Below are 15546 nucleotides of genomic sequence, written 5' to 3'. Positions count from 1 at the left end.
AGGACACCTTGGAGAAAAGTGCGTATAGACGGCAATAGAGCCAATCGTCTTTGAAAGTAAATTGACAACGCAGACACCTGCACCTTTAGTGTAGATAAACGCAGTCCTCCATCTAACCCTGTTTGTAGAAACAACAAGAGGCGGCATAACTTGAAAGCTGATGTCGGAAATTTCCGAGCTTCACACCAACCTATATAGGCACGCCATATTCTGTAATAATGAGCTGCCGTAACTGGCTTCCTAGCTCGTAACATGGTTGGTATAACTGAATCTGGAATGCCCTCTCTTCTTAAGAGGGCGGTCTCAACAGCCACCCCGTCAAACGCAGCCGCGCTAAATCAGGGTAAAGGAATGGACCCTGTTGTAACAGGTCTGGACGTAGCGGGAGCGGCCAAGGATCGTCTGCGAGTAATCCTCGGAGATCCGAGTACCAAGCTCTCCGAGGCCAATGAGGCGCCACTAGTATGACTGTGACCGTCTCTCTTTTGATTCGTTTTAGCACCAGAGGGAGCAACGGAAACGGTGGAAACAGATACACAAGACTGTACGGCCACTTGACCGTGAGAGCATCCACCGCCACTGCCTGTGGATCTCTTGTTCTGGACACATACTGGAATGTCTGGTGATTGTGTCAAGACGCCATCAGGTCCACCTGAGGATAACCCCATCGCTGAACCAACATGCGAAACACTTCTGGATTTAATGCCCATTCGCCTGGATGAAAATCCCGACGACTGAGATAATCCGCTTCCCAGTTGTCCACTCCCGGAATGAACACTGCCGACAATATCACCTGGTGGCATTCCGCCCAATTGAGGATTCGAGCTACTTCCCGCATTGCCATGCGGCTTCTCGTTCCTCCTTGTTTGTTGATGTATGCGACCGCCGTCGCATTGTCCGACTGCACTTGGACAGGCTGAGAGCGAAGCACGTGCACTGCTTGTCGTAGCGCATTGTAAATTGCGCGGAGTTCTAGAACATTTATAGACAGCAATTTCTCGTGATCCGCCCAGAGACCCTGGAGCTGACAATTTTGAATTACCGCTCCCCAACCTCTGAGACTGGCGTCCGTAGTTAGAATTATCCAATTCCAACCTCCGAACCGTCTTCCTGCGGTTAAATTGTGTTCCTTGAGCCACCAGAGCAGAGATACTCTTGCTGTTGGTGACAACCTCACCCTGTGGTGAATCTGCAGATGCGAGCCCGACCACTGGGCAAGCACATTCAGCTGAAATAGACGAGAGTGAAATCTTCCGAACTGAAGCGCCTCGAAAGCTGCCACCATTGTGCCTAAGGGGCGAATGCACAAGTGTACCGACACTGTGCGTGGCTTGAGCACTAATTGTACTAGATGGCGTAGCATTTGTACTTTCTGCTGTGGTAGGTAAATTCTTTGATTGACCGTATCGAGAATCATACCTAGGAACTGAAGGCGTTGAGACGGAATTAGATGTGATTTCTTGAAGTTGACAATCCAACCGTGGTGAACCAGTACATTGTATGTTAGCAGCGCATGTTGGAGAAGTATCTGTTGAGACGGAGCTTTGATGAGCAGATCGTCTAAATACGGAACTATTGTCACTCCCAGGGATCTGAGGTGAGCTATCATCACAGACATCACTTTGGTGAATACCCGTGGCGCTGATGACAGACCAAACGGTAGAGCCTGAAACTGGTAATGGTTCTGGCGTATTGCAAACCGTAAGAATTTCTGATGAGGCTGCCAAATTGGAATGTGTAAGTACGCATCCTTGAGGTCTAGCGCAATCATAAATTCCTTTGCCTCTAAACCCGCAATCACCGAACGTAGAGACTCCATCTTGAATCTGTAGTAAGTTACGTACTGATTGAGCCCCTTTAAGTTCAATATTGGTCTGACTGAGCCATCCGGCTTCGGGACCACAAACAGACTTGAATAATAACCCTGACCCTGTTGGTGTACAGGGACCGGAATCAACACTGCCGAATCCAGTAGGGACTGAATGGCAATTTGCAAAACCCTCCTCTTGTCGTCCGACAGAGGCAATCCTGTCTTGAAAAACCGCAGAGGCGGAAGACAGTCGAACTCTATTTTGTAACCTTTTAACACTAAATTGCGGATCCAGCCATCCGCGGATGTGTGGAACCACGCCACATGGAACGTCTGAAGGCGTGCTCCCACAATTGGAGAACCGAGATGGGCTGGTAGGCCGTCATGCCACTGGCTTGTCGGTAACCTTAGCGTCTTGGCGAGTTGTGTTGGTTTGATGGAAACCACGTCCGCGACCACGTCTAGCAGGCGTGGCTGATCCTCTGCCACGTCCTCGAAAGGGCTGAGGTCTAAAGGATTTGAACGAAGGTCCAGCGTACCTTCTTCTTGGAACCGGTGGAGGCAATGGTAAGAAAACAGACTTACCTCCCGTAGCCTCCGCAATCCATGCGTCCAATTCTGGACCAAACAACTTCTTTCCATCGTAAGGCAACGCCTCTATACTTCGTTTGACCTCTGCCTCCGCCTGATAAGTACGCAGGTAGAGTGCTCTTCGTGCCGTAATTAGCGACGATGAAATACGAGAAGTGAGCTGACAGACGTCAGTAGATGCTGTACAGAGATACTCTACAGCCTCAATCATTTGATTTACAAGAATTATCAGGTTTTCGTCATGTAAAGCAGATTTGAGTTCTGTAAGCCATATTATGAGCGCCTTAGTGACCCAAATGCCAACCAATCCAGGTCTTAGCATCACACCTGCTGCTACATACATGGATTTTAGCATAGTTTCTATCTTGCGATCTGAAGGATCTTTAAGCGTAGTAGCTGATGGCACTGGTATGGTTAATTTCTTGGTAAGCTTGGACACTGACGAATCAACTATTGGTGGATTCTCCCATGTACACGTTACCGAGTCTGGAAACGGGTAACTAGACTTAAATCTGCGAGGTATAGAAAACCGTTTATCTGGATTCTGTCGTGTTTCTACTAACATCTGATTTAGAGAATCCGACACAGGAAAACTTATTGGCGTCTTCCGTCGTTTAGTAAATACGACCTGATCATTTGTGAGAGGCTGCTCAGCTTCAGGAAACCTCAGAGACTGACGTACCGCTCTGATGAGATCATCAATGCCGGAACTGTTAACATCCTCGCCATCTGACTCCACTTCGCCCTCCTCACCCTCATCTTGTTCCGTGAGGTCTGGCATGGAATCGTCAGAATGCAACATAGCAGACACTGGAAAATCATAAGACATATGAAAGTTATCCCGTTTACCCAAAATGGATTTGGACCTTGCGCAAGACTGAGACGCCTCCGGTAGTTCTGGCGGTCTCACCCTAGACTCAGATCTTACCGTTTCCCGCTCCTGACGAGCGGCGGTCAATTCTGATTGTAACCTATCCAGTACATTTACTAACATACCCCACGGAGGGTCCGGTGAGGAAATTGGTTGTAAAACAGGAGCAGAAATGGTATTCTGAACCGAATTCACAAAACATACTGTACATGTGGTAGATCCATCCGGTAATACACTGTTACAGACTTTGCAATTATGCTTTTTAGTTTTTGCTGGTGCCTTACTCATTATGGCGACAGACAATACAATACACAAAAAACAGACACCTGCACGACTCAGTAAAATAGCAGTAAGGTGTCTCTGTATATAAATCTGGCCAAGTGCAGTACACGTGGCCAGTACTCTGAAATGTGATCCCAAATTCCCACTAACACCCCTGCGCCTCCGGTGGAGTAGAGATGTAGGACAGGAACGTTCTGGAATCACAGCAGGAAGACACAGGAAGCATGATTAATGGCTGCCACAGGAAGCATGGTTAATGGCTGCCATGCTTATACACATAATCACAGTGCATTCCATACTGATGTTATACACAGTCTCCCTGCCAGCAAAAGCCTCATTATATATTATATATATAAATGTGTGGCATTCAACAGCCTGCTGCTGTCCCTTCTCCCCCCCCCCCTCGCAGCTGCTCCGTAGCGTGCAGTGCGGGCCGGGCATCGGGCACCTGATAAACTGGGAGCTTAGCGCTATGACTACGGCCCCCAGCGGATACAAGCGGCGGCCGGAGCATTGGGAGAAGCGGCGGACCAGACGCGGGGAGCAGATGGCCTGTAGCGGCGGCCGGAGCATGTAAGAAGCGCTGGAGCGGAGACCCGGCGGCCAGCAGCTGAGCGTTACCCGGCGGCCAGCAGCTGAGCGTTACCCGGCGGCCGGCGCTGCTGCAGCCGCAGTCAGAAAGAACACCAGCACCTTCTCCCCTCGTCGGGACGGCAGCGGAAGCTGACCGCCCCGTTCTCATTCCTCACATACCTGCAATAGTTGTCTGTAATGAGGCTCCGACGGGGCTTCTTAGTAAGCGCCGGCCAGCCTGCAGGAAGTGTGTGTGTGTGGCTGTGAGGGAGCTCTTTCAGAGAGGCCCGACACGCCCCTGCTGCTATCAGCAGCTGCACTATCCCTGACCCTGCCTTTTGGAAGGGGGAAAGGGATACATAAAATAGAAAAAATAAAAATAAAAATAAAATTCAAAGTAAGTGTGGACTCAGCCACATTAGCTGTTACTACTTCGAGCACAGAAAAAACACTGAGAGGTACTCGGGGATATGGAGGGGTGGAGTGTTCTAAATTTAAATATTCAGTGCTGTTCCTACGGAAGCCCGTCCATATCCCAAGAGTACTCCAGTGACCCCTAGTGGATGATAAAGAAACACCTTTCATGGGCAGAACGCAGCATATTAATAGGTACCGGAGGTATTACTGAGGCATGAGGCACAGTTTGTGTGTGTTAAGTGACAGATGCACGATATATGAAATGAAAATGAAATATCAGCTGTAGCTTCCAGGGTAGCCTGAACTTCAGTGGACAAATTATCACAGAGAACCATTTTAATGAGCCATTCATTTTGAACACAGATACTCTCAAGGTTATGGCCCCCCCATACATCTATGAGTCGATTCCCCCGACTCTGCCGGATCCCCTGATTGGCAGCCATCGATGATCGTCAAATCGGGAATCGGGAAAATGAACCATGTTAAAACTGCCTGTTTTGCTGATCCTGACCGTTTTTGGTCGGGATCGAGGAATCAGGATTTTTAAACCTGTTTAATATTCCCTATACCCCGAGTGGGTCATTGAGGAATTAAGGCGTCGCCCCAATAAATTAATAGTGGCCATTACTCTAATCACGACAACACCTCTGCAAAAAGCTTTTATTTATTTTACCTGTATTTCAGGGACAATCGGTCCTTTCTCTGCACAAGAGCTGGCGAAGGCCGTTAGTGGAGCCGGTGAGAGCACGGGGTTGGGACGGGCGAAGCTGCTGAGGTCACAGCTAGGGATCTCGTTCTCCTCGTGCCTCATGGTGATGGTCTCCATGACAAAGAAGCGGTCCCATGGCAGCCAAAGCGTGTGCTCTTGCGTGGTGAACGGAGCCCGCTCAAACCGGAAGGTGATGGAGATACCGCCATAGGTGACCAGATCAAAGCTGTTTGCATCAAAAAAACAAGAAGAAAATGAAGTTAGAGGTCATATTTCATCAACGAGCGATGAATTGTATTTATGTAAGTGAAATTATGCCTCTATTAACCGCCGTTACCTGAAAAACCCGCCTGACGTTGTAATTAGCTGGATAATTACACGTTTTAACCAATTTATCTACAAATGTCTTCTATCACGGTTACATAACCTTGTATCTGTAATCAGCTAGTAAATAACATAACCCAATTGCATTAATGGCCCAAACACTGCTCGGTAATTATCAAATATAATAGGCCTTTGCAATTGTTACGCCAAGCTCCCCGCAAGGCCCTCGCACAAATGCATTCATGGTGCGATAACTTATTTATGATGATTACTCCCAGATGTTTCCTTATACCTCTTCTTTGTCACATTTATCTCATTCCGTGACAGTTTTACATGTCTTTTCCAGTATGCGTTTCCATTAATGCTAGTCGTTTCCAGTTGAATGCTAATAAAAGTCTATTTAGTATGCCGCTTTGGCTTTCCAAGCAGATCTGCTGGAGTCTGAAAAGTACTGGGCATCTGGCTCGGCACCATCAAGGCCGCAGTCCTCGGAGCTGAATCATCGGGAAAATTAGTGTTTCCTGACTACCGTCAAATACCGCTATGTTAATCTGCTGACTGTGGGGTTTGTTTTCTTTAATGAGCCCTTCCAACCATCTGGAATAGACCCTTTTTAACCATTTATGTGTAAAGAGATAGACTCAACATGTCGCGTTCTTGTACGACGACCAATAACACTGACTGAACCAATGTAGGGGTCACTGAGGGACAATATTTTTTGTACCTACTCATGTGCAAAAATTTACTCTGCATGTGATCTATGTGTCTGTTTTGTACTTCTGAGAAAGTTTGCGGTTGCACAAAATAATACACATCACATCCGTAGTAGCAGAAAAATGGTACATCCTCATTTTTTTTTATTAGAGATATGACTTGGGGGAGGGAAGGGGATAGTCCATTGCTTCAGAAATCTGGTGCACACCTTTCTCCTTGCCCTGGTATGCAAACAGGCATTAATTTTGTAGCTGAAACAATACACTGCCTTTTTTTTTTACCTCAGGGACAGAACTAGAACCTAGGTATTTGACAGGCTGCATGCTGGGGACCCCACAAAATGGCTGCCTGCACTGTGTGGAGATGACAGAGACACATCCATCTAGCCCTGTGTGCAGATCAGCAGACTGATATTTGCGGATAGGAATGACATGTGACAAACATGAGGCTATTTACAAGATGCCGACAAGGCAAAGACACCGGAGGTTGGATGTATTATTTATTACAGGCAAGGGGAGATTAGCATTCAAGGGTAGATGACAGGAAAAACGTGTGAAATGTTGAAGCTAAACATTATAGGATTATACAGCTATTTGTACTTTAAACAAATATATGCATAATATTTTCATTTTTTTTTTTATAGCACCAGAGATATTTATAATGTTCATTACTTCCATCAGCCAGTAAGCTTATATAGTAAAAGCAACCATAAGGTAAATGCACTGTTGAAACACGAACCACTATGTCGAAGCAAAAAAGTAATGCAGTAACTTTAGGAAGCAAAAAGCTGAAACGGCAAAGCAAAGCATTGCAGTTATTCTCATTCAAATGTGTTATGGCACCAGTGATCATGCCAAATGTGTGACTGTAACAAAACTCTATAGAACGCTTTCATTACGGAGACGCAGCAATAATTACAACCTTCAAGATTTGTCGCAGTACAAACCCTGAGTCTTAACACAGGACATAGCTGTAAATAAACGGGTTAAAACTCATTAAAATACCTTCACAATGTCTTTTCATTTTCTACAAAGCAGTGGATCTTGGGCTATTTTAAGATTATCCAGAGAACATCTGTATCGACTACAACTCTGGCCTTATTGTAGTTATAATTTAACAACACAGCTCATCTTCCCTGTACGCCCAACTCGGTCAATGGCTTGCGGGACTGCTCGTCAATAAGATGTCGGCAGGGGGTATTGGAAAACACACCGGGATTCTGCTCTCAGACACAGGGCTCCTGTACTAGATTCTGTAGAGGAGGAGCAGGGATTTCATTTTCACTCCTGACAGCTCGTCCATAGCGAGGACCCCTCCTGGGTTCCAGTGAGTTATGCCGCAGCGCTGTTCTAGTCAGGAAGGCTGTCTTCAGCTCTCTGGCTGCTTGGTGCTAATTGCCATTAATGATCAGCAGCACAGCAGCCGGGCATTACCTTACTGTGCCGCGCATAGCGCGTGGTGTCTTAGGACACGTTCTGTCTAAGGAAACACACCAAGCGCCAACCACTCCTCTGAGGCCATCGCAATTATATTCTGTTTCATCACGTCTGTATAATCACAAATAAAAGTGACAGCTCACACACATTATATACACCGTGTGACCAGCGGAGACCTCCGGGATCAGTCCTGTTTTGTTTTAATAACAATAAAACAAATATATACAGGAAACAGGAGGAATGGATGATAAGATGCAGTCATGCATCACAATTTCCCCAGTCACGACTTACAGGCCTACTAAGGGGCAGGACCTAGCACAGAAATGGGTGATGTTTTGTCCAAAATTGGGCATGTTGGGGATGTATCGCAACCTCCCCAGAAGCAATACAACGTACTTATATATAGATATTCAATTATTGTTTGTAATGTCTCTGTATATACCTCCCAATGACGCCATTCCACAGGTCACAAAAGTGGCTGGCAAAAAGTGGGTTTTAGGGGCATGGCCCATTATAACCCCCAGATCTGGCATTTGTGAACTGCTCCAATGAATTTAATAGAACAGTAAGTTCCCGGCCCATGAAACAGGATGGTATCGGAATCCCGACAGCAACAGAGGTTCAAGAATCTTGACAGATCCTGATATTCTACCCCACCTCACCTGCAGCCTAACCCTACCCCTGAACCCAGCATTTACCATCGGGATTCTGACCGCCAAGATACCGCTGTTGGCGTCCTGACTGACTGTCAAGATCCCAACCGCCGGGATCCGTAATGAATCCGCAGGAAATACCCCAACGCCTTCATTACAATCCAGCACCGTCAAACACATTCTTCTTAGAATTACCTTCCATCTTGTCTGCTGATGGTGTATCCCAGGAGTGGGGCATTGACAAAACTGACATTTACGCCGACTAACGGCGTCCCATCTGATGTCATCACTTGACCACGTATGACGCATGCATGCCTGAAAGAAAAAGAAAAGATCCTATCGTTAAAATGAGCCATAACTGAGAAAAACATCGAGAGGTATGTACATAGTGACAGTAGCATGAGAATTGGCGCTGTAAGCTACTGCTCCCAGGTATCATCTCACTATACATGAGGGAGCAATATATGGTATCACAGCCCAGTACTCGCTGGTGTGCAGCCTTCGCCAATGAACAAGGAGGCCAGGATCAACTTATTATAAATAAGGCTTTAATGTGGATTCATCCCATACACAGTGTCAGACTGGGGCAGGGAGGGCCCACCGTGGGAATGCAGCGGTAGTGGCCCATACTTAATGGGTGTGTCTAGTTGCCACATGGGGTGTGGCCTGCCCTCACAGAGGCTTAGCAAGCCATTAGCGACCATGTAATAGAGTAACAATGTATAATTCGAGGACACAGTCTTGGAATTGACATTAGAGGAAGGGGCGGGACCCTTTGGCAGTGGAACCCACTGGGGATTTCCCCTGTACTCCAGTGGGCCAATCCCACCCTGCCTACATATACGGTGCAGGCAACTATTTTTTGGCCTGCACAAATCTATTAAACTGCATCCTATACATTTACTAATGATATCAATGAGATGTACGCACAGGCTTGCTTCGTGTTCATTACTATTGTCGTTTAAATCCAGCGATCAATAGTCGACTTTGTAAACCTTTTGTTTAGTAAATAATCCCCACTACTGTATTAATATGCGTGTCAAATGGTCTTCCATTTCTCATATACCGTATATACTCAAGTATAAGCCAACTTTTTCAGCACTTTTTTTTGTGCTGAAAAAGCTACCTCGGCTTATACTCGAGTCAGTGCAGTGACAGGGAGTGCAGTGTGACAGGGAGTGCAGTGTGAAGGAGGGACACGGAGGGCACAGCGCGCGGCTCTCCTGTGTCCCTCCTGCATCTCCGGCAGCAGCGGCGGGTCTATTAAAGGAAGTACCCGTTCGTGACCTCTGATCACGAACCGGCACTTCCTTTAATAGACCCGGCGCGGCCGGCGGAGATGCAGGAGGGACACAGGAGAGCCGCGCGCTGTGCGCTCCGTGTTCCTCCTTCAGAAGACAGCGCAGGATCGACGGAGGGGTAAGTAACAGCACTGGAGGAGCATATTTGGCACTTGGGGAGGGGGCATATCTGGCAGCAGCATGAGGGCATATCTGGCAGCAGCATGAGGGGCCCATCTGGCAGCAGCATGAGGGGCATATCTGGCAGCAGCATGAGGGGCATATCTGGCAGCAGCATGAGGGGCATATCTGGCAGCAGCATGAGGGGCATATCTGGCAGCAGCATGAGGGCCATATCTGGCAGCAGCATGAGGGCATATCTGGCAGCATGAGGGCATATCTTGCACATCTGGCACTGTGGGCATATTTGGCAGCATGAGGGCATATCTGGCACATCAGGCACTGTGAGGGCATATCTGGCACTGTGGGGGCATATCTGGCAGTGTGGGGGCATATCTGGCAGTGTGGGGGCATATCTGGCACTGAGGGCTGTGTACGGCTAGAGCTGCATTTCCCACCCTAGGCTTATACTCGAGTCAATAAGTTTTCCCAGGTTTTTGTGGTAAAATTAGGTGCCTCGGCTTATATTCGGGTCGACTTATACTCGAGTATATACGGTAATTGAAAACGTCACTTAGAAACACTAACATCATTTTTATGAAAAATTACATAACTCATTTAAAAGCAATAATGTTTAGTTGGTGGGGTATCACAAGAAGCCTAAATCAGATCTGCCGCAAGGTGCCCCAACCTCATATTCCCCTTTTCCGGGCGTATTATGACGTTGCTCATCTCGGATACTCCGGAACAGTTTTCAGTAGACCGCGGAAACTTTCTTAGCAGTGTCCAAATACGGCATCAATTATCCCTGTGCAGACATGTTTGCATGCCTATACTGCAGAAGGCCCGGAGAATTCTTTATCTCTCCGATCACCATCACCTTATCCCAGTGTGCGACAGGACGTTACTTATGCAGATTAATTCCGAGCGTCACCTGGGACAGCTCAGCGGCGCAGTCTACCTGCCTCTCCCTTAGGACGGCCGAGTCCTGCATTATTTATCGTGTTTATAGAGGAAACTGTAGCCGGGCTGAGCAGATTTCTCAGATCACACTGATAAAAGGAGGCTCAGATGATAAGACATGAATACAAAGTCAGCAAAGAGACGAATAACCCAACTTCAAACCAGCACAGCGCAGTATCATATCCTCTGCAGGATGAGATTTTCCCAAATGGAGGACAAAGACTAATAAATAAAGGCCGGCACTGTGGCGTCGGCAGCTGTAGGCATTGCATTTTGCTTTTTGCCTTTGTAGAAGAAACAAACAGAGGCGGCTGTCTTATACAGACGTCTACATAAGGGTCTAATAATAAACCACCTTTGTGTCTGACGGTATACATACCACTAATAATGGTGAATAGCTTGGCGTCCTGCTGGGGACATTGGCGGAAAAAAAAACAGAAATGACCAGCGGTGCTTTTCTATAATTGGGGCACATCCAAGGTGCCTGTACAATCCAGCTGTCCGTATGTACTAATGTGCTCAGTTGCAGCATGATATATCACACAGGTTCACAGTGCTCTGTAATTTGCAATGGTGACAGTTACGATGTCACTCTAAATATTCCAGCGTTATTAGACAGCATATACTTACAGACACGGCGTATCCTTATAATCAGTGTTTCATGATACAGTCCTATCTCGCTGTTCATGAGGAATGTCAATGCACTGCGTAGTATATAATCACACATGTTCTAGATGTTCTGCGGAGACGAGCGACGTGGGTGGATGTGTTGGGTACGAAATCTCGTGCAGACAGCGGCATTCCGATACTCAAAACCCAGAAGGATCCTGGGAAGTATTTTAACCCTACCCCTAAACCCATCCCTCCCGCAGCCCAACCCTAATCTTCCCCACACCCTAACCCTAACCCCAGTACCTACCGTCAGGATCTGTTGGGATTCTGACCACCAGGATTCCGCAGCCGCAGGATGCAGACTGCGGCATTCCGAATATCAATATCCAGAAGGATCCTGGGATGCCCATCGCTGCAGTACGCTATATATTTTTGGGATCATAAGATATCCAACTCTCAGTTGAATTGGGACTCAGACGCAAAGCAGTCTTTCACTGAGGTAGCAATTCATAGCTAATTATTTAGATAAATATATTTTTGCTAGCCCAGCTCACTCTCTCATAGGAACGTTCAGTGAAAGGCCTGCTAACAGGCATCAAATTGATCACGCCTATGGCACAAATTGGGGAACCCAACACTTCTACATGCAGGGCTAGTGGATACATGTTGATGGTCCTGTGGTCAAAGTGTGTCCATGGCTCATACTGAAATAAACTTACACTATAATCACACCTCCCAGCATCAAAAATATCTAAACCAGGACATGGCTAAAGCGGGAGAGATCATGTCACAGAGGGTGTGCGCTAATCACAAATATTAATGTGTGCCTCACCAACCGAGTACAACTGGGGAAGCCATTTTGTCATCTGACTCAATATCAGCCAATCGATGCACTTGGAGCTTGTGATAAGAAGGCTAAAGCCGGGTACACAACTGGAAGATCTTGGGACAGCTCGTTGCCACGACTAAGCGCCCAAATTGGTAATCTACAGTATAGATTCTTACCAGTCGACAGCTAAATATATCTGGGCAGGCATCAAAAGTGGGCGGGCATTTACATTTGCACACCCTAACGGGCTGGCGGGACGCCTATGTACACTTACAGATGAAACATATCTGCTAGATATATCGTCATAGGATTTATCAGCAGATGTGTCTGTGAAAAATGTCTTATCTTCTGTACTAGGGATGGCCATCGACCATCAATGATTCTAAGTCATCGATGGTTTATGGTCAATGTTGAATACTTTTGCCATCGATGGAGAAGACCAAGATACTTCCTGCCGTCGATGGTACAGAACCCCACAATGGTTCTTTTTGTTTTTCCTATAGTGCAGGGACACGGAGCTATAGCTCTGCCCTACAACAACCGAGAAGCACCATCCCCCAGTTTCTGATTGGCTCATGGGCCAGTCAATGAAAGTACAGGGGATGACCATCGGTGTGGGAAACCCTCGATGGTCATCTACTGCATAGTATGCAGCCATTGATGGACACATGCCATATGACCATCGATGTTAGGCATGCAAATGGCCATCCCTATTCTGTACACACCCGCAGATGCACTATACAATACATTGTTCGCTGGCCGAGCGGGACAATATATAGCATAGTGTGTACCCAGCATAAGGCAGAATCAAGGAGATATCTCAAACCTTCTAAAGGCGAAAGTTTAGGAGTTGCCAATAGCAACCAATCAGATTTTACTTAATTCTGATAGCTAGAATCTGATTGGCTGCTGTGGGCAACACCTGTACTTGTCTTAAGGAGGTTTGAGAAATATACTACAGCTATTGCCCCACCCAGTGTCGGACTGGGGCAAGAATGGCCCACCGGGGAAATGCAGTGGTAGGGGCCCACATTTAGGAGTGTGACCAGTCTCCAGAGGGGGTGTGGCCAGCCACCACATTGGTTTACCTAACCATTAGAGAATGGGCTGGGACCCTTATATATAATATATATATATATATATATATATATATTTATTTTCTAAATACTGCTAGCGCATCCATGATAATGTACCAGATTAATAGCAGAAATGCACTGAAGAAAATACACCATAGTCCTGTGCAGTATAATGTAACATATATTTTATGTACTGTACCTTTAAAAACTCAAGTCCACAGTTTGGAACCTGATCCCTAGAGGAGGAAGAGGAGGAGGGCCCCCAGGCAGTGGGGCCCACCGGTGGTTTCCCTCTGTGTCCATGTGGGCCAGTCCAACCCTAGCGCCCCACCACCCACTGCACATGGGAGGACTGCATATGAAAATGTAATTATTATTACTGTTCTGCAATCTACTTCCCAGGGGTGAGCAGGAGGTAACATCGCTGCAGAGTGAAGGTGTTTTTGCTGGCTGAAGAGGCATACACGCTAGAGTGATTTAAGCACGTCAATGTCGCTTTGCTATTTGTATGTATACACACCTCAGCTAGCATAAAGCAGATTTATTTCCAAATGTACTTTTGTAGCTGGAGAAAAATGTCTGCAGCATAAAAGCAGAAATTGCCATTTGACTTCACATATAAAGCGGAGAAGATAGGAGAGAAAAATGTAAAATAAATACAGACGTACTTGTTATTCTCTCTCATTGCATTTATAAATGTACACTGTGTCCTCAAGTCAGAACAGAATTTATTATGGTAGCAGAACGAGTTCTTCCCTCCGTCCTTTATTTTTACAGCGCTGATATTGTTATGTTCCTATTAAAATTAAGTGTGAAAAGCTTTGACCCAGCAGTTTATTAATGCAGATATTTTTATACAAGTAGAATACCAGTAAGCCGTCATTTAAAAAACACTGACCATTGAACAATCCCAATTATCCCATTTTCACATTAGGTGTTTCTACAGGAACAGAATAATCGCACCCCAGGGGTTGAAGTCCTAAGCTGAAAACAGGTCCTGCAACGGTACTTCTCCCCACTTTGTTTAACAGCTTAGGGTTACGTGATTTTGCACTTAGGAGAAATGACCATACGGCTGCAAAACCACTTAGCAGCAAAAAAAAAAAAAAAAAAAAAAAAGTTCTCTCCATTAAATATGTATGCTGCAATTACAGCTGTTCTCCGACCGCAGGTAAAGCCTGACGACCATCTCTCCATCGGCAAATGAAGAGGCGTTGTCTATCTAGAACCTGTTCTGAGGTTTACCTCCGTGGCCCTTATTGTACAATTAGAAGATCGTTGCTGGCAGAGCTGGAAAATATTTCTTCATACAGAAATGGACTCTTTTCCGACGCTCCCATGTAATGTGAAGTGTCACTGGTGTGTCGGCGTATTGGAGGACGACATTTAGTAGCCAGGAAAAGGGCTGGCAACAGAAATCTTGGGGCCTGGTACAGTGATATCTCTGGGACCCCCCCAACTTAGTCAGAGTCTGTCTCTCCCCAATGACCACGTGCTGCATTCCCAGCTTCCCCACCCTATCCCACATCCATGCTGGGCACTAAGCGGCGTATCCTTGGGGCCCCTCTGATCCTTGGGGCCCGGTACTGGTGTCCCCTTTGACCCCCCCCTTCCTGTCGCCGGCTTTGGCCAGGAAGAATAGTAATCTGGATGCGGCCCATCAGCTCACTAGATCTATAGACATAATTGAGGCACGAGGCATTCTGTAATTTAAATCACGAGGACGCAGCCGAAATATGGACATCAGCGAAGCAAGAGGCACCTTGTGATGGATAACCATGAGGATGCAGCCAGCCAATTTACTAAGTACATCAGTGAGGTACTTTGTGATCGAGGATGCTGGAAATCAGTGAGGCATAAGGCACGGTGTGAGAAACAACTATGGGGATGACGTCTGTCAATTCACTGGGAACTATGAAAATGACTGAGGCACAAGGCACTGTGGGGATTTATCAAAGCTTGGAAAGAAATAAAGTGGAGAGAGGTAAGGTACCAACCAATCAGCTCCTGTCATTTTTCAAACACATCCTGTAAAATGACAGGTGCTGATTGGTTGGTACGCTACCTCTCTCCGCTTTCTCTCCCGTCTAGCTTTAATAAATATCCCCCATAGTTAATTTTAGCCTACTTTTGAACACAAGAAAAACGCACGCAGCCCAGTGCTGAAATGAAATAAATAATTGGACAGTACGGATGGTGTAAGGGATAGCATTACTGCCTCACAGCACTGAGGTCATGGGTTCCATTCCCACCATGGTCCTAACTGTGCAGGGTTTGTATATTCTC

At 46.5% G+C, this 15546-nt stretch overlaps 1 protein-coding gene across 7 annotated transcripts in view; it reads right to left on the bottom strand.

Moving 5' to 3' along the window:
• The window catches only part of TENM4 (teneurin transmembrane protein 4), a 1727786-nt gene that overhangs the window by 91686 nt on the left and 1620554 nt on the right, over positions 1-15546 (bottom strand). For all 7 annotated transcript variants that reach the window (XM_063951320.1, XM_063951326.1, XM_063951322.1 and 4 more), the window contains 2 exons: positions 8576-8695; positions 5218-5479 (listed from right to left, as the gene is read on the bottom strand). In XM_063951320.1, coding sequence (XP_063807390.1) covers positions 5218-5479; positions 8576-8695 — 382 coding nt within the window. The remainder of the gene's footprint in view (positions 1-5217; positions 5480-8575; positions 8696-15546) is intronic.

This window comes from Pseudophryne corroboree, chromosome 2 (genome assembly GCF_028390025.1).
Source record: "Pseudophryne corroboree isolate aPseCor3 chromosome 2, aPseCor3.hap2, whole genome shotgun sequence".
Lineage (NCBI taxonomy): Eukaryota > Metazoa > Chordata > Amphibia > Anura > Myobatrachidae > Pseudophryne > Pseudophryne corroboree.
The sequence above is the reverse complement of the archived record's forward strand: the minus strand, read 5'-3'. Positions and strand labels throughout refer to the sequence as shown.